The following is a 25440-nucleotide window of genomic DNA, read 5'->3' as shown; positions in this document are numbered from 1 at the left end:
ACATTTTGAGTGGTGAAAGGTGAAGGTCAAGGTCATCCTTCAAGGTCAAAGGTCACATATATGGGGACATAGTGTTTCACAAACACATAGCTTGTTTTTCAATGTTTTTAAATTATGTTAATTTTAGGTAACAATAATAATATGGTATGATGCCATAGATATCCAGTGAAAACATATTGAGCTTGTCTATTATTTAATTTATCAGCTTTTAAGACTGATCATTGAAGTTTTATAATTGTCTATACTATTAATACTTAATTACAATATGCTCATTTGATACTGATCTTACATTACTATATTCAATCACTATTTACTTTCAGCTGTCTTAGGCTCATAAATATTTTAATGACATTTGTGTTATGGCATTAAATATACACGTATACTAATTTAGCAATAATATTGTTTCAACAGATAACTTGCGCCATGTGGACCTTACAAGTCGCGACTGCCAGGAAATAGTTAACTCAGTGAAACACACTTTCTTGGATAGTCACTACAATCCAATATGGGAACTGAAAACAGCATCGCTTGTCGAAAACAGAGAGTTGCAAGAGAAATACAGGTAAACTGCCTTTAAATTAATTCTGAGACAATCATGGTAAATTGGTCAAACTATTAAGAGGTACCTTTATTGCAAAGATTCCAGATGAACAACATGTAGGAAGTGGGAGTATACATTATGGTACACAGTTATAAGGTTTAGGTAGCATGTGCATGCAATATGAAAAATTCAGAACCATAAATACCCATAATAGCCATCCATTAAGTTGTTTGAATTCTGATAAAATGCCGTCTGAAAAACTGAAGACATAATGTCTCATTCTGTAGTGAAGTCATTTCTGAATGACTGCCTATGGCTAAAAATCCTGTTTGACTTGATATGAACAAAACATATGTTCCAGCTATTAAATTTTAATTGAAGTAATTAATTTCATGGAAGTAGGAATTATACTTGTTTTAAAAATGTGTATGTTCTAATAAATTATAATCATTCCTGCATAGTGATTTTTTATTTAGTAGCTATAATAACAGTCTCCATGAAAGTATGTCAGCCCTCAAACAAATTAAGCGAGTAAAACTGCATGAGGTTCTGAGAACAAGTCCTAGAATTCTGGACCTTGTGGCCTGTAAAATATTCAGGTTAAGCACCGGATTTTGTCGACTGCATTGGAATTTGGCTGTCATTGTTTCAGGATTATCAGATATTGTGGTCAGTTTTAATTCTGGACTTTTGCGAAGACAGTGATAATATTTGAACCTCACTCTGGGAAAAGAGGGCTTAATGCTTGTGCGTGAAGTGTTGTCCCACATTAGCCACTGCCCTCCACACAGGCTTATCAGGAACAACACTTTCGGCTTATATGGAATTTCTTATTGAAACGAAGGCTCTCCGTTATGAAAAATGCAATAAAAGTGGAAAGCTGATCTGGGACAACACTTTATCCACATGCATTAAGCCCAGTTTTTTCTTAGAAGTCTCATTTTCCTGTATACCAGGGTCAAGAAGTCAGAAATGAAGGAGGAAGGACGCAAGGACCTGGCAGACCACTTTACCTTCCAACTCCATCGCGACACCAAGGCAGTCCCTGAAATTGTAAAGTCAGGAATGCAGTGCCGGACTGGGAATTACAATGGACTGGGTACAGAAACTGTAACAATTATTGGAGTACCTATAAAGCATATTTTCCAGTTTAGTCCATGCCAGGAAGTCACTTTTTGATTTGTGAAATCAGTTTTATTTATTGGACACACATTTTGGGGGTTCCAAAAAACGCAGCTTCAAATAAATGTAGAATTTCACAAATTTAAGAGGCAACGCATATCCCCTATTTCACAAATCCATGAATGTTTATGTTGACTTAATTATGCAATAACTTCTGGCTACTTTCTTTCTATTCAATCCTTCAATCTTTAAACCATCCACTTTCTTCAAACCCTCACTTACCACTGCAGTACCAATATTAATGAGAAGACTCATTTATGTTTGCCCTAGGATGTTTGTTCAAGATTTGGACATCAATCCATTCAATTATGCAAGGGTACATTACTATAAGCCTTTCATCTTATAATTATGCCCCCCTTTGAAGAAAATGGGGTATATTGTTTTGCTGGATGCCTGTCGGTCGGTCTGTCTGTCGATAGACCAGTTCATTTCCGATCAATAACTCTACAATAAATTGTATGATTGGCTTGATACTTTACATGTGCATTGGCCTTGGGCAGTAGATGACCTCAATTGAAATTGAGGTCACTGTCACAATAAGTGTATATCGTTTCCGATCAATAACTCGCCAACGAATTGACCTTTTGGTTTGATACTTAACATGTGCAATGGCCTTGGACAGTAGATGACCCCTATTAAATTGGAGTCAATAGTTCAAGGCTCTGTTGGGGGGGGGGGGGCATATGTCTCCGACTGCGGAACTCTTGTTTCCATGATAGTACTTATCAATCCTTGATATTCAAGTATCTGATTGACAATTGTTGTTATCAAGATCTCCTCTTTTTGGAAGAAACAAAAATCTGATTTCTGAGTAAAAACATGCAGACCAAATTTATGCATGAATTATAAATGCATTTAAATAAGCATTGATATGCTATGTGATTTTGAAGGGATTGTAATTGTGGAGGTTTTGTTTAAACTGTTTAGTGTTAGATAAGTGAGTTAGTTTATTCAAATTTACGTGGTGATAGCACTGGAAGTACTTTAGATGTAGGTGGGGAGTTTATGGATAGCCCACAGAGTATTAAAAGGTTAAATAGTCACAGTCATGAAGCACACTGGATATATGGGTACTAGTATTAGAATTGTACTTGCTTTTTGCAAAAATGATGGAGTGATTTACACAGCTCATTATAGCCTTGGAATTACTGTTTGTTACAGTAGATATCAGAACTTATTATACTGCTATATATTACTCATGCTGTATATACAGAGTTGATAGTAAAATGCTTGGAATCTTTCTTAAGTCTCCTAACAACAATTGACAGATTATCAAAACTTTGCATCATGACTTTTAAGATTTTTCTTCCCCAATTGGCATAATAACCTGTACCAATTGGAAAAAAATAGTGTGAAAAACACAGAAATTGGGAAAATTTGCGTCGTGAAATCTTCCAATTGGGAGTTTTTTTTTTAATTGCTTGCTATAAATATCACAAATATACTCAAATATTGATATACATTCATTTTGGCTTGAAATGTTCAGTGTCAGTGCCCATTTATTTGTTAACTTGCAGATAATGCGCCTTTTGAAAAAAAAAATGGAAAAAAAAATCCTTACTCTTGGGAATTTTTCAGACTGCATATTGGGAATTTTGTAGTTTTTCTTCAACTTGTCAAGTACCTTTTGCGTGTACTTAATAAAGAAGGGAAAAATTGGCCGTGACTACATGCATCCTCTTAACCATGTTTCAGTTTGCCCAAGTTGGCTATGGTTCTTAATGATAGAATGTATACTGTGGATTACACCAAAATACTGCTGTTGATTTACAAGTTACTTATTTAAAAAAAACACACTTTACTTGTTTAACATCAGGATATGCTAGTAGTCTTCCCAGTAATAATTAAGAAAAATTAGTTGTGAGCCATGGGCATGTATTTTACCCTAGTTCTGGAGAAACGGAGCTTAATGCATGTGCATGAAGTGTCCCACCAGATTAGAGTGTGCAGTGCACACTGGCTAATCAGGGACAACACTTACCATTTTAATGGACTTCTTCATTTATAGCAGGTCTCTTCTAAACAAAAATCCAGTTTAGGTGGAAAGTGTCGTCCCTGATTAGCCTGTGCGGACTTCACATGGTGATCTGGGATGACACTTCAAACACATGCATAAAGTCCCTTTTTCCAGGAGGTAGGCTTATTTGTAATAAAATAAAACTTCAGGTGACAGTAAGATGGGTGTTTATGTGTGGCGCAATGCTGACGTCTTGATGAAAATAGCCGAAAGCTGGGGTTCCAACTCGTGTGTTCTGTTGATCTTTAAGGTAATATTATGTGTGAAAAAACTTAGAAATGTCTTTTTGTTATCCCCGGCAGATGGTAAAGGGATATAGTTTTGGTGTTGTCCGTCCATACGTCTGTCACAAACTTTTTAGGGCTATATCTCAGAAACTATATGAGACATGCATGCAAACCTTAACCCTACATTTTCTTAAATAAGAGTTTATTGCAAATTGCTGTTATACAATGTAACTTCTAAGAGCTATATCTCAGAAACTATATACAAGATTTTAACATGAAACTTCATGGATGTATAGATATCAATGAGGATGATTTGAATTCATATAAACAATAACCTACACTTTGTAATTTTACAGTTATTGCCCTTTTTATGCCCCTGGATCGAATGATCGGGGGCATATTGTTTTTGGCCTGTCTGTCATTCTGTCCCAAAACTTTAACCTTGGTTAATGTTTTGCGATAACTTTTGCAATATTGAAGACAGCAACTTGATATTTTGCATGCATGTGTATCTAATGAAGCTGCACATTTTGAGTGGTGAAAGGTCAACGTCATCCTTCAAGGTCAAAAGTTTAAATATACAATCCAAGGGAAGTAATAAGCTTTTAAAGAGAGATAATTTCTAAACCTGCCAAATGATATATTGAAATTTTATTTCAAAGTGGCGCAATAGGGGGCATTGTGTTTCTGGCAAACACATCTCTTGTTATTTATATTTCTTTAATAATACATGTATTTATTTTTATACATGCACATCTAGGGTACAAATAAGTGAGAACAGGCACAACCCTCCAAATAACCATTGAATTGGCTTTGTCATTCCGTTTGTCCGTCTGTCACAAAACTTTGCATGGCTTTATCTCAGAAACTATATAAGATATCAACATTAAACTTCATGGGTGTATACATATCAATGAGGAGAAGTGCCATGCACATTAACCAAAACCCTACACTTAAATGAGAGTTATTGCCCTGTGTTATTATGTATGATGAAACTTTTCAGGGCGTTATCTCAGATACCATACAAGATTTCAACATGAAACTGCATGGGCATATGGATATCAATGAGGAGAATTGCAATGAATAAAAACAATCGTCCTAAACTTAAATCTTTTTTTAGGATTATACCATATATCAACCGATGTTCACCCGTCCATAAATCAACTTTGTTTTGCGGGGGATATCGAGGGATATCAATTCAACGAATTTTTTCTTGTATGTGTTGTTTTTGCATTTTCAAGAATAAGTATTATGTTGGTCTATATAAATAAATAATATTCACATTACCTTAAAAAATGGCAGAATTACTACATGAACTTTGATCCATGCAAAATGAATAATGCATATGATTAAGATACCTTTTCAGTACAAGATAAAAATAGTCATTGTTTTTGTTTTCAGGTGATGATAGGAAAGTGCAAGACAATAGCGCCACCTTCAGGCTCTGACCAGCCTACAATTGAGCCTACGCCCAACTTTGATTCTCACATACCCGTTACCATGCCCAGACCCAGTGACAACATTGGCTCACAAATGGCCAAATCACAGGTCTCAAACATAGATCATAGGATTTTGATAAAATGAAGGTCCTGTATTTGATCACAGTTTAAAAAACATTCTTAATAATTTTCCAAGAAAGAAAGTCGTAATTACCATAATAGGGGCTTAAGTGTGTCTCTCCATTTATTGTTGATGCAAACAAGCCCTGTCCAACAGGATTTTGTTTCTGCTCTGTTACTTTCACACCACTGAAAGTATTTAATACAACTTTGGATCAATATTCCACATGAACAGGACATACCGTGCTCTTAAGTCAAAGACAAGGTCACAATTTAAGGTTATTGATAATCGAATTTGGTTTCTGACCTGAAAGTTGTACATACCTGAAAGTTTAAATTTAACTTAAGATTATTATTCCGCATGACCAGACGATGTGTCACATACAACTCTCATGCTCTTTAATCAAAGGTGAAGATCACAACTTAATGTCAAAGTTGAATGAATTTTCATTTCTTCTCTGTAACTTAAACCTGTACAGAAGGATTTTAATATGAAATTTTGTTGATTATTTCCCAAGATAATACAATTTGTTAGAGATTTGATAATTATTATACCTCCACAAATGAAGTTTAGGGGGGTATATAGGAGTGAACTTGTCTGTCGGTCGGTAGGTCAGTTGGTCGGTCGGTCGGTCTGTCGGTCCGTATTAAGTGTCAGCTCTCTAATTCAAGTAAATTTCTTCCAATCTTCACCAAACTTCGTCAGAAGTTGTATCTAGATGATTTCTAGGCCAAGTTTCGAACATGGGCCTTGCTGGGTGAAAAACTAGGTCACGGGGTCACTTAGTGCGTTTTAAACATTCAGCATGTTGTCCGCTCTCTAATTCAAGTAGTTTTCATCCAATCTTCACCAAACTTGGTCAGAAGTTGTATCTAGATATTGTCTAGGCCAAGTTCGAACATGGGCCTTGCCTGGTCAAAAACTAGGTCATGGGGTCACTTGGTGCGTTTTAAACATTCGGTATGTTGTCCGCTCTCTAATTCAAGTAGTTTTAATCCGATCTTCACCAAACTTGGTCAGAAGTTGTATCTAGATGATCTTAAGGCCAAGTTCGAACATGGGCCTTGCCTGGTCAAAAAGTAGGTCACGGGGTCACTTAGTGCGTTTTTTAACATTCAGCATGGTGTCCTCTCTCTTATTCAAGTAGTTTTCATCTGATCTTCACCAAACTTGGTCAGAAGTTTTATCTAGATGATCTGAAGGCCAAGTTCAAACATAGGCCATGCCAGATCAACAACTAGGTCACAGGGTCACTTAGTACGTTTTACACATTGAGCATGGTGTCCGCTCTCTATTTCAAGTAGTTAAAATCCAATCTTCACCACACTTGGTCAGAAGTTGTTACTAGATGATGTGTAGGTCAAGTTCGAACATGGGCCATGCCGGGTCAAAAACTAGGTCACGGGGTCACTTAGTGTGTTTTAAACCTCACCATGTTGTCCGCTCTCTAATTCAAGTAGTTTTTATCCAATCTTCACCAATTTAGTCTGAAGTTGTATCTTGATAATGTCTAGGGCAAGTTTGAATATGGGTCATGCCGGGTCAAAACAGGGTCACAGGGTCACTTAGTACGTTTAAAACATCACAATGTTGTCCGCTCTCTAATTCAAGTAGTTTTCATCCAATCTTCACCAAACTTGGTTGTATCTAGATGATGTTTAGGTTTAGTTTGAATATGGGTCATGCCGGGTCAAAAACTAGGTCACGGGGTATCTTAATGCGTTTTAAACCTCACCATGTTGTCCGCTCTCTAATTCAAGTAGTTTTCATCCAATCCTCACCAACTTTGGTCACAAGTTTTATTTAAATGATCTCAAGGAAAAGTTTTAACATGGGCCATTCCGGGCCTAAAACTAGGTTGCGGGGTCACATAGTGCGTTTTTTAACATTCAGCATGGTGTCCGCTCTCTAATTCAAGTAGTTTACATCCGATCTTCACCAAACTTGGTCAGAAGTTTTATGGAGATGATATTAAGCCCAAGTTAGAACATGGGCCTTTCTGGGTCAAAAACTAGGTCAAGGGGTCACTTAGTGCGTTTTAAAAATTGAGCATGGTGTCAGCTGTGAAGACGACATAAAAATATTATGTGTCAATGCGGCATGTGGGGGTATTCGTCACGTCTGTGACAAAGCTCTAGTTTTTATGCACAAACCCTTTAGTGCTAATAAATCCCTTAATTTTATGTGTAAGGTCAATGTGAACAAGAGATGTGTTTGTCAGAAACACAATTACCTCTAATGCCCCACTTTGATTTTTTAAATTTTGTTTTGGACCTTTGCCCTTGAAGGATGACCTTGACCTTTCACCACTCAAAATGTGCAGCTCCATGAGATACACATGCATGCCAAATATCAAGTTGCTATCATCAATATTGCAAAAGTTATGACCAAGGTTTAAGTTTTGTGACACATACAATGACAGACACATTCAATGACAGACAGACAGACAGGCCAAATCAATATACCCCCGATCATTCGATCCGGGGGCATAAAAAGCAAGGTCAAAAATCATAAATTTTAATTCCCTTTGTAACCTTTACATGCCTTGGAAGATTTTATTGCAATTTTGAATGATTATGCCCCAAACACCCTCCCGCTACAATGTTAAGGAAGGTATACTGAAATCATGATAAACGTCTGCTGGCCATCGGTCTATCAGTCTGTGTCTATATAAACACAAATTTGTCCAAAGAAGTTTTCCTTCAACTTTCAACATAAAACTTGTTTTGCATGTGCGGTTATAACCATCTACAAAAATAACAACAGTTATGCCCATTTTTTACTTAGATCTTCAGAACCATTATTGTTGTTACTATATGCACAAATATACATCTTTAAAATGCCCAAATTTTGCATATAGTATCTAACATTTGACCCTCTACTTATTTTTATCAAATCATGACCCTGGGGTCAAAATTGGCCAAGCCCTGAGGGGTCATACAGTTTAAATATACTTATTAAGCTAATTTATCTTTAATAAATATTTTCCTCTGAAACAACAATGCCTAATAGTTTCATATTTGGTATGTAATATTGTATTACATTTCTCTTAAAACTTTATTAAATGTATACCCTATTGCTCAAACCTGCATACGCTGCATAGTCCAATTTTCATGGCTACAAGTTGCGACATATTACACCATTCAGCATAAGGGGGTATTCTTCACAAATGTGACTAGCTATAGATATCCCTCAAGCCATGGCAATTTGTTGAAATTTGGAAGGTCAAGGTCGCAATTCAATGTCTGTTTTTTCTAAAAAAAAATTATGTCATGGAAGATGTAATGCTTTAATTTGAAATGCTTCTAAACTTTTTAGGGGGATCTTAATATACAGTTTTAATGATTAATCCTATAATGACCATAGGATGTGCCATACACTAAGTGACAATTTTTTAAAGGACAAGGTCACAATCTAAGGTCACAGTTTATGAGTTTTCATTTCTTATTTTAAATCGTTTACAGATTTTCATAAAAAATTCTAGATTACGGGGAGTGCTCTTGTTAACATGGCATATTGAAAAGGTAATGAAATGGTATTATTTACAAAAATAAACAAGTTGTCTTAATTGTGTCAATAGGGAATATTCTGAATCCTAAACTTCTTAAATTGAAACCCTAAATACAAGTAGTATGTATCTTTTTAGCTCGCCTTTTGTCCGTCGTGCGTCGTCCGTCGTGCATCGTGCGTCGTCACCATTTTTCCTTGTGAACACTCTAGAGGCCACATTTATTGTCTGTTCTTCATGAAACTTGGTCAGAACATTTGTCCCATTGACACCTCGATTGAGTTCGAAACTGGGTCATGCTGGGTCAAAAACTAGGTCACTAGGTCAAAAAAAGAAAAACCTTGTGAACACTGTAGAAGTCACATTTGATGCCCAATCTTCATGTAAATTTGTCAAAATGTTTGTCTAAATGATATGTTGGTTGAGTTCAAAAATAGTTCTGCTCCGTTGAAAAACATGGCCGCCAGGGGGGCGGGGCAGTATTCCTTATATGGCTATAGAGAAACCTTGTGAACACTCTAGAAGTCACAATTTTTGCCCAATCATCATGAAACATGGTCAAAATACTGGTTTCATTGATATCTCGGACGAGTTCGAAAATGGTCCAGATCGGTGAAAAAACATGGCCGCCAGGGGGCGGGGAAGTTTTCTCAATATGTATATAGTGAAAACATATGAACCCTCTAGAAGTCACATTTTTGGTCCAATTTTCATGAAATTTGGTCAGAACATGTGTTTTCTGAATATGACGGTTGAGTTCGAAAATGGTTTGGATCGGTAAAAAAGCATGGCCGCTGGGGGGGGGGGGTCATTTTCCTTATATTTATATAGTAAAGCAGCTTGTGAACACTCTAGTTTAGCATGTCAAGGGAAGTAACTGCAAAATGGCTTTTGAAAAATTATGTTGAATTGACAGAGTTGTCTCCCTTTTTTAAATTTTTTTTTTTAAGCACAAGAAGATTAAGTGGAATTAATAATAAATAGTTTTACATTCTGGAATATAGCAAACTTTTGAATATGTTTTTTATTGTTTGATGATTCTGTCAATATGACATTCTTTTGTCAAACAATAAAAGCGAGACTATACGATTTTTATATGTGTTAAATTGTAATATATTGATAAATACATGTTACAATAACACAAAATAGGCAAGACATTGAGGACGAATTTCATAAAATGCAGCAAAGACAAATAAGCGCCCTGAGCCGATGGTGACGAAGATATTTCGTACATATTTTCCTACAATAACCGAAGAATTCGTCTTTTTATTAGGATCGGAGTTAGTGTTTGTGTGTCGTATGAATAGACATTGCTGCAGGAATTTAAAAACAACCATTTATCTAAATTAAGATTCACATCGTACATGCATGATATACATTTTGGCGAATTCGACTTTACAGACATTTTTGATTTCAGAATTAAATATCTGGCTTATTTCGCATTTTTCGACACCTGTTCTTCTTAATTTTTATTTTAAATTATATTGAAAATGACCTTGTTAACACTCTAGAGGTCACATTTATTTTCCGATCATCATGAAACTTGAGCTGAAGATTTTTCCCAATGATATCTTGGATGAGTTCAAAAATGGTTTAGTTGCTTTAAAAACATGGCTGCCAGGGGCGGGGCATGTTTCCTTATATGGCTATATATGGCTTTAGTAAAACCTTGTTAACACTCTAGAGGCCACATTTATTGTCCAATCTTCATGAAATTTGGTCAGAAGATTGGTCTCAATGATATCTTGGATGAGTTCGAAAATAATTGTTTGCTTGAAAAACATGGCTTCCAAGTGGCGGGGCTTTTTTCCTTATATGGCTTTAGTAAAATCTTGTTAACACTCTGGAGGCCACATTTACTGTCCGATCTTCATGAAACCTGGTCAGAAGCTTCATCCCGATAATATCTTGGAAGTGTTAAAAAATGATGCCGGTTGGTTGAAAAACATGACTGCCAGGGGCCGGGGCATTTTTCCTTATATGGCTATAGTAAAATCTTCTTAACACTCTTGAGGTTTATTTTTTGATCTTCTTGGAACTTGGTCAGAAGATTTGTCCCAATAATATCTTGTTATCTCAGGTGAGCGGCTTCTTGTTTAGATTGTGGTAAATCTTGATATAAAAAAGAAATGTGTACAATCTTATACATTGCAGATTTACTTGTATGAGTACGATGAGGATACATGCGAGCCAACCTCCACCCCACGTCAAATCTTACCGTATGCTGTCCTACTGTACGAGAAGCTGCAGAACCAGATTGCAAAACCAGTGTCAACTAAACTTGATCAGTACTCTATCAAACCTTCAGAGAGGAGCCTATACCGAAACGTGCGAGCACACACATCAAGAGACGGTCAGGCAGTCAATCAAAAGGATGCACCTTCAAATGAGGAAATAAAGGAAAGTGAGCCACCAGTGTCTGTTCCACCTCTTGTAATTGAAACAGAACTGTGTGTACCTAGACTGTCAGATCCTAGACTGACTAAGAAAAAAATGCAGACAGAGAATGTGGTTTCTTCTCCCTCATCGGATGTTAAAGACTATGAATATAGCCTTTGTGTGCCGAGGTTGACATCTGGACCTCCTGTGCACAGGGAAAAGCCTCCAGTTGAGTCTGGTCGTGCTGGCAGCATACCCCCTAATGATCCACTGTCTCAACTGAGTTATCTTACGTCAGGCCTGAAGTCCAGCATGTATCAGCCTTCATTTGGGCCTAGCGATGATGAGGGGGATGCAGATGAAACAGAAAATAATGCCATGGATATTAACAAGTTTCTTAAAAAGCCCAGAATGCCCAGTTTACCTGAGATAAATTTACCTTATATGACAGACACAAGACAGATGAGGGAGATTGAAAACGAGCCTCACCCTGTTCAGAGGGATCCAAGGCTTAACAGAAGGCATAATGAGCCGCCAGCCAGTAGACATGTTGTTAATAAATCACAGAATGATAAAACCGCTCATATGCATAGGCATACTTACCATAAAAACAGCAGTAGTAGTTCTGAAAAGTCGCTGAAGAAGTTGTCATTAAATGACTATAAGAATAAGAATAAAATAATTGCGCAACCATACAGCGAAGGACCATCTACAGAGGATTTGGTGTCACCAGAACCCCTAGCTCCACATCATGCATCCATTATAGCTAATCCAAATATTTGCGCAGTAAAATACCCACATCTCCGACAACTGCAGCAACCTGATACTGAAAGTTTGCATTCAGACCGTGGTGATGAGTCAAAACATAAAAAGCCTGAAAATTTTAATGTTATAGGTAGGACTTCTGAGCTGAATGCAAATGGAGAAAAAAGAAATGCTGATCAAACTTTTAATACTAATGAAGCTGGTTCGAGAGATTTGAGTGTTCAATATTTTGATCATATTAGTGCTATCGATATGGACTTAGAATCTGGTGAAACTGATAGTGCAGCTGTTACATTGGGTAACCTACGCCACGATCCAAGATCGAGTCATTATGAGACTCCTGGTAGTGACAGTGGTTATACTAACATTGGTAAAAACTCAAGTGAGATGGATCCGGAGAAAGACTTAGTTGAAGATTTAGACGATATGGCCAAGACGTTAAATGAGTTGTCTGACCCAGAAGATGCAGAGTCTTCAATGCGAGTTCCTTCACCAGAAATCGATGACCCTGCTCTTGCTGGTGCAATGCAGAAGTTGGTAGAACATTCAGCTAATGTGTCTCTCTTCACAGAGGCCTTAAAAAGTCTCCAGGAATCTGCCGAAAAGTATGGCGATAAACTGAAGGATCCCGAATTTCTGGTTAAAAAGATAGCAGAGAAAATTGAGGACCTGACACGAGAAAAGGAAGAAAGAGAAAGAAAGGAAAAAGAAGAAGCTGAGAATGTAGAAGCTGACAAAATGCAAGAGGCTTCAAATGAGGCAGCTCAAAAAGATGACGACAACAAACTTCAGTTGCTTTTAGAAGGTTTTGATGAAAATGAGGATTTAGACCTAAGAACATTAGTTTCAGTGTCCCAAAGCACTTCTTCTACACTAGATGTTCCCTCTGGTAATATAATGTCCCCTGGTATCATGTCTCCCGATATCATGTCCCCGGATGCCTCTAATGATACTCTCTATCCAGATACTCCAGTGAAATGTATTCCGCTTGAGTCTACCACTGAAACAGATGATTCAGCTCAAAGCAAAGACTTGAAAGACTCCATTAAGAAATCTCTTGAAGAATTAAAAAACGTGGAATGTGCTGGCAACAGTGATACTAATTTTTCTAATACTAAACATCGTCGCAAAAAGAAAAGTAAATTTTCAGATATTGACCCAGGTGACATGCCTTTTTCTCCTAAAGTAAGTCTGGTGGATATTCCTATTCCCCCAATAACTGAGTCTTGTCGAAATTCAGCGCCAACTCAAGAAAACGTCGAATCAACAGCAAGTGCTACTTTATCACCTGTTGATGTTAGAAAGCCATTGCCTGGTTCTCTTGGAGAACTTGTCAAACAAAGGCAAGCGAAAGTTGCAGAAAAAGTTTCTCATTCATCCCTACATATCAGCCAGTCTGATTCACATTTGAGTAGTTCTCACATTAGGTCAAGTAGCAGGAAAAGTATGCAATACGATAGGTCTAGCAGCCTTGAAAGAGGCATCAGGGATCGTCGGAGAGACAGATTTATTGTCAGAGGAAGGCACGAAGACAAACATAGATATCGTGAGAGAGATTCCACAAGACGCAAGTCAAATAGTCCCAACAGCAGAGATTGCTCAACAACCCATCGAAAAGTTGATGATCATAAACATGATAGTTTAAGCATAAGAAATGACATCAAAAGGGAAGAAACAAAGGTAGATAATAATGTTGTTCTTGAGAGAAATAGCAGTGATGCTAAATGTAATATTGATATAAGTGCTAACAGTATTACCAACCATGCATCGGAAAATGTTCAGATTGCTGAGAAATCAAAATCAAGTGATGATATAGGAAAAATGATACCTAGTCCAAAGGGAATAAAAGATAGACTTTATGTTGCCGATTGTTTCGAAGGTAACGAGGATGAAGATATTGATTTGAGGAGTGGATTTCTTCGACCAAAGGCTGTTCTTCCTGACCTGAAAGCAAAACTTGCTAAACCCAAACCACAAATCAAATTTAGTCTCTTGTACAATAAACCAACTGCAGAATATAATCAAACATTAGAAAAGCGGAGAAGTCCAATTAAAAATGTTAAAGTTAATGTTTCTGAAAAATCATATCAGGATTATAATCGGAGTAGTGAATCTAAAGAACACAGAGTAAAGGATCCTTTTGGCTTAGGAATTGTAGAAGATATTGATGAGAGGAGGAAGAAGTTTGCCCCAGAACGTGATATTGACATCAAAGAAGAGGACAAAAACTCTCCAGAGCAAATATTAAAGAAAGTAACCAGCGAGGATAACTTTCAAGAGGTCCAAATGGAGTTAGATAGTGACAATGACAGTGCTGACGAAGTCAAAAGTCAGGTAGATTATTATGACATTGATTTAAGGACAACGGAGAACAGCAAAGAAAACTCTCAAGATTCGGCTGGTGACTATGATTTTAGAAAGGAACATTCAAGAAGCCATTCTAGAAGTAAATCACCTCAAAGTAATGCCCTGTTCGATGCATATGCACAGAACAAACCTGACAAAAGTAGGGTTGTGACAGATATGCAGTATGGTGATTATGATTGGAGAAATAAATCGTTGAACACAAAAGAAAACGTGCCCACTCTTCCCATCAGTGGTAATAATGCCTTTAGTACTATGACATCTAATTCTATGTCACTTGGGGGCTTGCAGAGCATAATGCCAGGTCTAGATTTCGCCAATCTAAAGACAATCCTTGCTAGTGTCTCACAGACCACTGGTGGGGGATTTTGGAATATCGGTGCATATACAGGTAACTATAGTTACTTAAAAAAGGGTATATTAACAATATGTTGTTACTTCAATGTAAACTTAAGTTACATTGTAAGTTTTATTTTACTTCATCTTTAGGAAGCTGTGGAATACGTTTATACCTACACTGCTCCATTTAGATTCTTTAAGGTAACACATAGTGAAATTCCATATCTTTGATTATTAGGCATATTCTGTAACAATATTGTTCCTGTGTTTTAGTTCATTATTGAAATATAATGCATATAACCAACCTTTTAAGAGACGTGTACGAGTTTATATATATATATATATATATATATATAAAAGGCTATTAAAAATTTGGTGTTCAAAATCGTTATAGATTTTGAATAGAAATGGTTGAAATATGTTTTTTGAAATCTCAATTGCATCAAAGGCCCAAGGCTTATTGAAATGTTCTCGAGTCTATTTCCTGAATTGAATCAGTACTAGGTGACCTATAGGGGAGATTACAGTTGAGATCGAGCCCCTAAGCTCCGGGGATTAAGGAAGACGCCATATCCACTCCGCGACAAATGAACAGAAATTTACAACAGTCAAAATAGGATTTATGATATACGATTTTCAACCACTATGATGTAGATCTGTTCAGTTTTGGCTAGTGATGTTTTTTTGTATACATTGTTTTTACATTCCATGAGTTTCACACGCCGTTCACAAGCTTCAATGTATTCAGGTTTTGTGTAAAAAATGCCACTTATTAAATATCAAATAACAAAATTAAATTATTTAAAAAAAGTATAACCAGCCAATTAATTGAACTTGATTGAGATTTGTGCAAAACTCAACAATATGTTAAAAGTGTCAAAACTGTTTCGAAGTTAAATTTACTTGCCTACTTAAAACTACATTATGTTGTGATTAAAGTTTGATTAAAAACATTCTAATTGCATCAACAGGACATGAAGCAACTGGCAACTTTAAAGAAAATTCCAAAGCAATACAAAAGGAACGTCTAGCAACGATACCCGGCTTCGGTAGTGATGATGATGATGATGATGAGGATGAGGGAACGGAAGGTAATAATGAAACCAAGAAAATTGGGGGCTTCTGGAATCGAGCAAAAGTGGACAATGAGAATTCAACTCAGAAAATAGACAATAAAACCAGTGGTGGTTATGGCGATCCTGGCAGTTTTGTTGATCATAGTCTGCCAGAGGCACGTATTGAAAAGAAGGAAAATTCCCCATCGGAAAAGGACAGCATGGTGCGAAGAAACCGCAAGGTGAAACCGATACTTGATATGAAGAGCTTATTTCATTCAGAGGTGAGTCGCTCAAATAAGTTAAAGGCAAATGAAAGACTTTTGACAGAGGTGATGACCACAAAAGTAAAGGATACGACAGCCAGTTTTACTGGGGAGACGCCTTCAACGCCTGTTAGGAAAAAAAAGTACGAAGGCGAAGATGATTTTGACGACGACCCTTCTACGCCTCTTCACAACATGTCTTACCACTCAGCCCTGCTTGAATCCATGGAGCAGTCTGCACTTAAAATTCGGTCTGAAGACTCGCTCTTGTATGATATTCCTGAGACACCAGACCAGATTGATAAGGATCTTGAAAGTAGAAATGCACAACGGAAAGAAACAACCCAAAATGCAGAAAGAAAAAGATGCTTGGAATCAGCCCTGTCAAGTCCCCCTGTACAGAAACAATCAAAATTGGATGAAGATGTGTTGCTTGAAATCACCGACAATCATAATGACATCGAAGATGAAGAGGACGATGATGACAAAGGTTTAGTGATTGACAGTGATGCCGATGATGATGACGAAGGTCTGGTCATAGATCTGTCTCCATCAAACACTGTGAAATCTGCTGATAGTGATCAGGTGAGTTAATTCATAAAAGGCTTACCTTTTTAGCTCACCTGAGCAAAACCTGCTCATGGTGAGCTTTTGGGATCGCCTTTTGTCTGTCGTCCGTCGTCCGTGCGTCGTTCGTCGTCAACATTTTGCCTTGTGAACACTCTTGAGGCCACTTTTCTTGTCCGATCTTCATGAAACTTGATTAGAACATTTGTTCTTATGATACCTCGACTGAGTTCGAAACTGGGTCATGCTGGGTAAAAAACTAGGTCACTAGGTCAAAAAAAGGAAAACCTTGTGAACACTGTAGAAGTCACATTTGATGCCAAATCTTCATGTAACTTTGTCAAAATGTGTGTCAAAGTGATATGTTATTGGAGTTCAAAAATGGTTCCGGTTAGTTGAAAAACATGACCCCAAGGGGCCGGGGCAGTATTCCTTATATGGCTATAGAGAAACCTTGTGAACACTCTAGCAGTCACAATTTTTGCCCAATCATCATGAAACTTGGTGAAAACATTGGTTTCATTGATATCTTGGACGAGATTGAAAATGGTTTAGATCGGTGAAAAAACATGGACGCCAGGGGGCGGGGCAGTTTTCTTTATATGTATATAGTGAAAACATGTGAACACTGATGTCACATTTTTGGTCCAATCGTCATGAATTTTGGTCAGAACATTTGTTTCCTGGATACGACGGTTGAGTTTGAAAATGGTTCAGATGATCGGTAAAAAATCATGGCTGCCGGGGGGGGTCTTTTTCCTTATATTTATATATTAAAAAAAGCTTGTGAACACTCTCGAAGTCACATTTTTTGCCTAATCATGGTCAAAACATTTGTTATGTGGATACCTCGGACGAGTTTGAAAATAGTCGTGAACGTTTGAAAAACATGGCCAAAATAACAGAGGATTATTATGTTGATGATTGGTTGGGGATGAAGTGCAACAAACATATTTTGCCATCTGAAAACCCTTTATTAAATAATCTCAAAATTTTAAGTAGTAATATTGATTTCACAGAAAATTACTTAGGGGAGAATCAACTGTATTTAACAGTTTAGAGTCAGGCCCATAATTCCTGTGCTGGCCACTTTTCACACATTTTGTTGCTAGTAATTTAATGACCGCAGACCAATGAAATAACCATTAGCCACAGCAGGTACCTCATTATCTCTGACAGTTGCTTGATGCCTAACCCCTTGTTTACAGCTCTAAGCAGTGAACAACATGGAACAGCAATTGCTATACAGTGGTATCAATATAGAGATAAAGACATAAATACATCTGTCTGGCATTTATTTTCGTATTAAAATCAGCATGCTGACTGCATAAAAAAGAACAGATTACAACATTGAAACAAGCTCTTGAAATAGCAAAATTATGTACTTATATATTTCCAAGAAAGGTTTATACAATATATATAGATTTAATGGGCGTGATATTTCATATTTCTTAGCTTTAAGTACAGTGATGCCTGATTGAACTTACCGGTACTCAATATGGCTATTTTTCAACTTTTTACTATCACAAAGTCCCAGTGTATATTATGAATATCAAGAAGAAAAGTAAAGATATGTACGTAAAAATATTCTTTGCTTAGGCAACAACTGTTGTCAAAATTCAATTATATTAATCAATAAAAAATAGATTGAAATATTCTCCAACTTTACTGTTGAACATTTATTGACAAAAAACTATCGTGTCTACATGTACACATCATATCACAGATATACTTCGTTCAAGAATAAAATAGAGAAAATGTACTTAAAACCAACTATTTGCGATACTTATGATATTAAATGCAGAATTAAATTGAGAATAAATTTCACAATGAAAATGCATTTTAGTTTTGCATTGGTTGTAAATAAAGAGTAGAAGCGTAGAGGAATTGTTTACAAACAACACTTACAAATGTGAATAATTAACAAAAATTAACTCTTAAATGAAGTATGAAATTTCATTTTAAATCATAAATACAGATTGATATACAAAAATCATGTAGGCCTACATGGATGATATGTGAAATACAGTATTATGTGAAAGTCAGAACTACCATTATTCTAATTAATTTTATATACAGACGTCATGTATAATATGTGAAATGCAGTATTACTTGAAAATCAGAGTATCATTGTTCTAAATAACTTTGAATGGAAAAACAGTGAAAACTTATTTTAATAATAGAGCACACTAAGTCTGTTCTACCGCCTGTCTGCTCAGCACTCGTCCTCTTTTGAAGACTTTACACTAAATAATCAAACTATAAAGCGCAAGTTAAGTATGTACGCCCGTCTGTATGAAGTACTTTTATTATTTTGAACTCCACCTTCCCAAAATGGTTTAGTTCCTTTGGGTCTTAGGTGAGCGCCTTAGGGCCCATGGCCCTCTTGTTTATTGATAGACTTTAGGTGCACATTTGGAGGTTCATTCATGCATCTTTTCATGGATTATTGGTTAATATCCTGTTCTATGTGGTAATAATCTATCATTAAGTATTACTGAAATCACATTCAGGCCTTTTGACTAAACAGGTTATACTATTAATCAGAATAATTCTGGATTTTTACAAGTACATCCACTAAAATTCCTGTGTGGGCATGACCAGAATGTATTTTATGCCCCCGAAGGAGAGCATATAGTGATCACACTGTCCGTCGGTCTGTCCGTCCGTCTGTCCGTCACACTTTTGAGTTAGGTTTCGAAAAATGCTCATAACTTCTATGTCGCTTCACATGTAACCTTCATATTTGGTATGCATGTGTATATGAACAACGCCTTCCATAAGCACAATTTGTTTACCTCTTTGACCTTGACCTTGAACTAAGGGTCCGGGTTTAGGTTTCGAAATCTGCGTTTAGGTTTGGAAAAAGCGTTTTTCGGGGCATATGTCTTCCGATTGAGAAATCTTTTGTTTAATTACTAAAGGCCAGTGTTCTAAATAAATGGTCATACATTTTAGTAGTTTATTTGTGTTTCAGCAAGAAGTAATTAGTTACAAGTTATTAGAGAAGAGAATGGCAAATGTATTTTCAGGTCGACCACAGTGCTGTTGATCCGAGCAACAAAACTTATGACATTTTAGATGACTCGCTAAATGCTACCTTTGTCAACACCGACGACATGGCGTCAGCATTAGCAAAGAGTCGAAAAAACATGGTTATCAAATTAAAAGGAGACCATAAGAAAGTAAACACGGCAACTGGCAAGATGTACAATGAATCAAACATGGGCTCTGCTATAGAGGTTTTGGGTCAGCACTTGAAAAGAAAACAACCAGCAGTCGACTCAACTACCTCAGACAAGGTCTCCTCTGAAACCTCTGGAAACCTGATCAGTTCTGAATCTAGACCCAAATCTGTTTCCTCAGTTCAACAGACTTATGGCAATAGCATCCATGTCTTATCAAAAACATCTGTCAGTGCTGGCGGGAATGTGATGTCCACTTCTGTGACTTCATCTAACTTCCCAAAGACCACTGTTCATGTAACGAGTGGTAATGATGCTCCCATAGATATGTTTACAGATGCCCCCATGCAGTATCTTAGGGCGTTTCAGTCCTTTGTGCGACCAGGTTTGCCACCATTGCTGCCATATCCTCAACAACATTCAGGTCAGGAAATAAAGCCAGTACCTGTATGTAAGCAACAATTTGGTGAGAATCATTTTACACTAACTGAGCATGGGCAAACACATTACAGTTTTACTCCCAACTATGGGACAACTGTGGTGAATTCATGGACTTTGCACGAACCAGTGTCACAAATGTCGACGGCAAATACATTCACTTTGAGACCCGAAGTGTCTAATAATTCGAAAGATCCATTGAACTGGTTCAAGGACAAAGTCAGCCCTGTTTCCTACCCACAGAAGAAAATAGATGCAAGTGATCCTTATAACTGGTTTGCGGATAAAATTGGAAGAAGAAGTGGCAAAAAAGAAGATGATAAAGCAGCCTTCGGACAGGTAAGTTCAATCAAAGAAGAAAAAATGAAGGAAGCAAGTCCAAATTCAAAGAATGAGACTTTGCTGACTCAGTCTGAAAAAAAGAAAAGAGTGTTGAAGGAAATCGACGTGACACATGATCCCAAAAAAATTAAAATGGATCAAGACAGGGTACAGGAAAAGATGTTACTTGATGCATCAAAACTAAAAAGGGATGTGGAAGATAATAAAACAAAAGGAAGCCTGGAAATCAATAAACGTGTTAATGAGTTTGGGTCCAAAATTCTTGAGACTCTGTCTGAGGTGAAAAATGTTATCAAAACCACAAAGGACCAGATTAGATCAGCAAATGTAACTTCTGGTAATTGTATTGTAATAACGCCTTCATCTCCATCAACCTCTGGAACATTTTCCAAAAATGAAACTACACCTTCACCAGTGAAAACACAAAAACACACACCACTATCCAAGACTGAGCAGAATCAAAAACAATACCAAACTCCAGAAAAAAGTATTAAAAAGGAACCTAAGGCAGAAAAGAAAAGTAAACAAAGTGGGGAATATATTGTTTTAGAGTCTGAAAAAGAAGATGGAGAAATATCTGATGATTCTGATGTGGAAATTATAGATGCACCTCCTGGTAAAAAGAATGATACAAGAATTGTAAGAAACAGAAGCGGATCTGACTCTAGTTCTCACAATAAGCATGGCGACTATTATAATAGAAAAACAATTGAAGACTCCCCAAAAAGGTATGTGAATGTGAGAAAGGACTATGAATTTGGAAAACGGAATAACAATCAGGAACAAAGGCCTGGTCAGTTATGGTCGGCAATACTTGTAAGTCCAGAGACAACTAGCGTAGAACGGGAAAGAATTAGAAATGATAAAGAGAGTGAACTGTTGCGGACAGTTGCATCCATAGCTAAAACGAAGCAAAAGGTACAAGCCACAAGCCAAGTAAAGACACTAGAGGAATGGCTGAAAGTGGAACTTGAAACTGATTCAATAAGCCATTTACAGGACATTATTCCGTTCCCCTTGGATATGGATTTATCACAAATGACCAAGGTAAAGCGAAGAAAACTGAAGAGCAGAGTGAGAAACATTATACAGGAGGAGGGCAAGAAACACAGTGTGGGGACAGCAGCAATGCCTTCAGGTGGATGGACGAATGACAACATGTTGAATTTTCAACCACACACTTCATTTGGGACTTCCCAGGGCAGAAATGCACCTCCACCTTGGAATATTGAGCATCAAAAAGTTCACACTGGGGGAAATCAACATTCCTGGGGCGCACCTGCGTCGGTCAATGACGAGGATGCCAGCTCTGCGGGGGACATAAGGCATGTCACAGTAAGTCAGGTACATGGAAGGCCCTTGTTGGAATCCAGTACACAAGAATCTAAAGGCATTAAACCACATTATTACCCAGAGGTGCCTAGTGATCAGCTTCAAAAAGAACTGAAATTAATTCAAGAGACATTAACTGTGTTGAATGCACGTGTCAATCAAATGCACTCCAATTTTGTGAATTTAACTGCAACAGAATCTTCTGAACTGAGGATGAAAATTTTAAACGACAAAAAGAAAATTTTATCCATGATTTCTGTGGAAAGTGAGATCAGGATGTTGCAAAATCGAACCAGTTTCCATGGTTACCCTCATCGGCGAGTTCCTACTGAACTTCTTCTCTCAACTGAACTTGGCACGTTTAGGTCCCCCGTTGAGGATGTCTTTTTGATTCTGATGATGCCCATTTCTCCGAAACCGTATGCAAAACTTTTGCAGTTAAAGCAGGAATTTGAAGATCTCTTTGCACAGAAATCTAAAATCGCTGTTGGTGACGCTACTACCCTAATAAAGCTTGATGCAGCCATTAAAAGCTTACACGATCAGCGACAAGCCGTACTACGGTCCTTTACAGGTTACCTTAACAAAAAACGTATACAGAAAATTCATGAGACGGTTGAAAAATACACAACAGTTTATGAACATTTTAAATCTATGGTTCCGCCGACCCAAGAATCCATGCTGAAATACGTCAGAACGACACAGATGGATCTACGACAGCATTTGATTCTTGCTAAACAGTACATGGTAAGTGTATTGTTTATTGTTAATCCGTCAAGGAGAATGGCGTCCTTGCATTTTTTTTATGCCCCCCCCCCCCCCCTTTGAAGAAGAGGGAGTATATTGCTTTGCTCATGTCGGTCTGTCGGTCTGTCGGTCCGTCCATCAGGTGGTTGTCAGACGATAACTCAAGAACGCTTGGGCCTAGGATCATGAAACTTCATAGGTACATTGATCATGACTCGCAGATGAGCCCTATTGATTTTGAGGTCACTAGGTCAAAGGTCAAGGTCACGGTGACCAGAAATAGTAAAATGGTTTTTGAATGATAACTCAAGAACGCATACGCCTAGGATCATGAAACTTCATGGGTAGATTGATCATGACTTGCAGATGACCCCCATTGATTTTGAGGTCACTAGGTCAAAGGTCAAGGTCACGGTGACCCGAAATAGTAAAATGGTTTCCGGATGATAACTCAAGAACGCATACGCCTAGGATCATGAAACTTCATGGGTAGATTGATCATGACTCGCAGATGACCCCTATTGATTTTGAGGTCACTAGGTCAAAGGTCATGGTGACCCGAAATAGTAAAATGGTTTCTGGATGATAACTCAAGAACGCATACGCCTAGGATCATGAAACTTCATAGGTAGATTGATCATGACTTGCAGATGACCCCTATTGATTTTGAGGTCACAAGGTCAAAGGTCAAGGTCACGGTGACCCGAAATAGTAAAATGATTTTCGGATGATAACTCAAGAACGCTTTTGCCTAGGATCATGACACTTCATAGGTACATTGATCGTGACCCGCAGATGGCCCCTATTGATTTTCAGGTCACTAGGTCAAAGGTCAAGGTCACAGTGACAAAAATCGTATTCACACAATGGCTGCCACTACAACGGACAGCCCATATGGGGGGCATGCATGTTTAACAAACAGCCCTTGTTTAAATTATACTTTCCTGATGTTTAAAAGAAAAAACAGATTAATACAAATATAATTAAATTCAATGTATTTTCAATAATGGCAATAAACAATTGTTTAAGCATGAGGTAGATTTTCAAGGTTCTAATTTTAATCCGGTTTATATTTAACAGGCAATGGAAGAATCCAAGATCCACTGAGTGAGAAACCCTGGAGTACAGTACAATTGACATTATTAAAATCAATAATAGATTATAGACCTCAACGTACAATAAACCACGTTTAATTTGAATATTTTACATAAACCCCATATTCATCACTTTTGACAAATCAAAATCAACATGATAGAACACATAAATGTAAGCACTTTTAAGACATTGCCTGTTGTGACAAAGTAAAGTCTATTAAATATTTATGTTTAAAAAAAAACATTATCAGAAAATTTATATGTGTAGTTTTATGTAACAAATTTTGTATTCTTTATGTAATCCTATTCTTTCATTTAAGTGCATCAGTCAAGGCATATTTTAAAGACATAATGTTTATCTTTGTTTGTGCAAATTTGCCGTCCATATTTTGAGAATTGTTCTGTATATGATTAAACATTAATACATGTATAAGGACTGTTGCTGGTTATCAACAAGTCAAAAATGTCATTGTGTATAAATTATTCTTTAGTTTTTGCTATTTCATTTATAAATGAGTGGCATTCTTTTTATATAGATTAATCAATATAAAGAAGTCTAAAGGGCTGTTTAGTATGTAAACAATATGTTATAATACAAACAGATACTTGCATGACTTAAAATAATTAGATAATACAATATGTTTCATATTTTCTCCACTAGCCATTTAGCAGTGTTTGAAGTTCTTTGTGTTGTAAATTGATTTTTATGTAGTCAGATAAACTGACCCTTACTCAATATGTACAGCAAATCATTATCTGTGTGTGTGTGTGTGTGCGTGCGTGCGTGCGTGCGTGCGTGCGTGCGCGCGCGCGCGCGTGCGTGCTGTGTGTGCGTGCGTCGGTATTGCTAATAACATGTATGTGATTACTTAAAATATATTACAAGTATTTGTTGTCATTCATGCTGAGAAGTTAACCTGGTCTCAGAAACTTACACAGTATATAAATATTACATGTGTGACAGTAAATTTGTCAACTTTGGGAAATACTGTCAACCGAGGCAAAGCCGAGCTTGACAGTATTTTTCCGAAGTTGACTAATTTACTGTCACGCTGTCACGCATGTAATATTAATTTTATTATATCGGAAAAACTATTCAAACATGAACAATTTATATGAACCATGAATAATTTTAATATTCAATAATTGTATTTAATTTCAGCAATAATAGACAGATTTGGTCGTCTGTTTACAACGGAAATGCAAAACTGCGCATGGGCGAATGGGACAATATAATTTTTTACTATTCCGCACCTGATTGCTAAGGTAGCGGGCGACAGTATTTTTTGAGCGGGCGACGGTATTTTTTGGACAGTCAATGTTTTCCCGCTGAGCCTGACAGTATTTCTATGTCACGATGGCCTATGGGAGTTCAGCATTGTGAATAAAAGTGAGGTATAATAATATGTTATGACATAAAACAATACACATATGCCTGCTCGAGGGCTTTGACCTATTATAACTGCCAAAATCAAGTCAAGGTCTCACTTAGGACTTGTATATCCTAGGTCCAGAAATATCATTCCAATGCT

At 37.0% G+C, this 25440-nt stretch overlaps 2 protein-coding genes across 2 annotated transcripts in view; both read left to right on the top strand.

The window, feature by feature from the left end:
- Window positions 1-9670, top strand: part of LOC127868154 (E3 SUMO-protein ligase CBX4-like) — a 175071-nt gene extending 165401 nt beyond the window's left edge. The window contains exon 6 of the transcript XR_008043898.1: window positions 9359-9670. The gene's annotated coding sequence lies outside the window, so the exon portion shown is untranslated. The remainder of the gene's footprint in view (window positions 1-9358) is intronic.
- LOC127868147 (uncharacterized) overlaps window positions 1-24127 on the top strand; it is a 32758-nt gene extending 8631 nt beyond the window's left edge. Inside the window, exons 3-10 of the mRNA XM_052409769.1 lie at window positions 412-562; window positions 1498-1640; window positions 3890-3990; window positions 5369-5515; window positions 11190-14934; window positions 15854-16788; window positions 19803-22814; window positions 23895-24127. Of these exons, the coding sequence (XP_052265729.1) occupies window positions 412-562; window positions 1498-1640; window positions 3890-3990; window positions 5369-5515; window positions 11190-14934; window positions 15854-16788; window positions 19803-22814; window positions 23895-23921 (8261 nt within the window). The 3' untranslated portion in view covers window positions 23922-24127. The remainder of the gene's footprint in view (window positions 1-411; window positions 563-1497; window positions 1641-3889; window positions 3991-5368; window positions 5516-11189; window positions 14935-15853; window positions 16789-19802; window positions 22815-23894) is intronic.
- The last annotated feature ends 1313 nt before the right edge of the window (window positions 24128-25440 follow it).

The sequence above is a fragment of the Dreissena polymorpha genome, chromosome 2 (genome assembly GCF_020536995.1).
Source record: "Dreissena polymorpha isolate Duluth1 chromosome 2, UMN_Dpol_1.0, whole genome shotgun sequence".
In the NCBI taxonomy this organism is placed as follows: Eukaryota; Metazoa; Mollusca; class Bivalvia; order Myida; family Dreissenidae; genus Dreissena; species Dreissena polymorpha.
The sequence above is the reverse complement of the archived record's forward strand: the minus strand, read 5'-3'. Positions and strand labels throughout refer to the sequence as shown.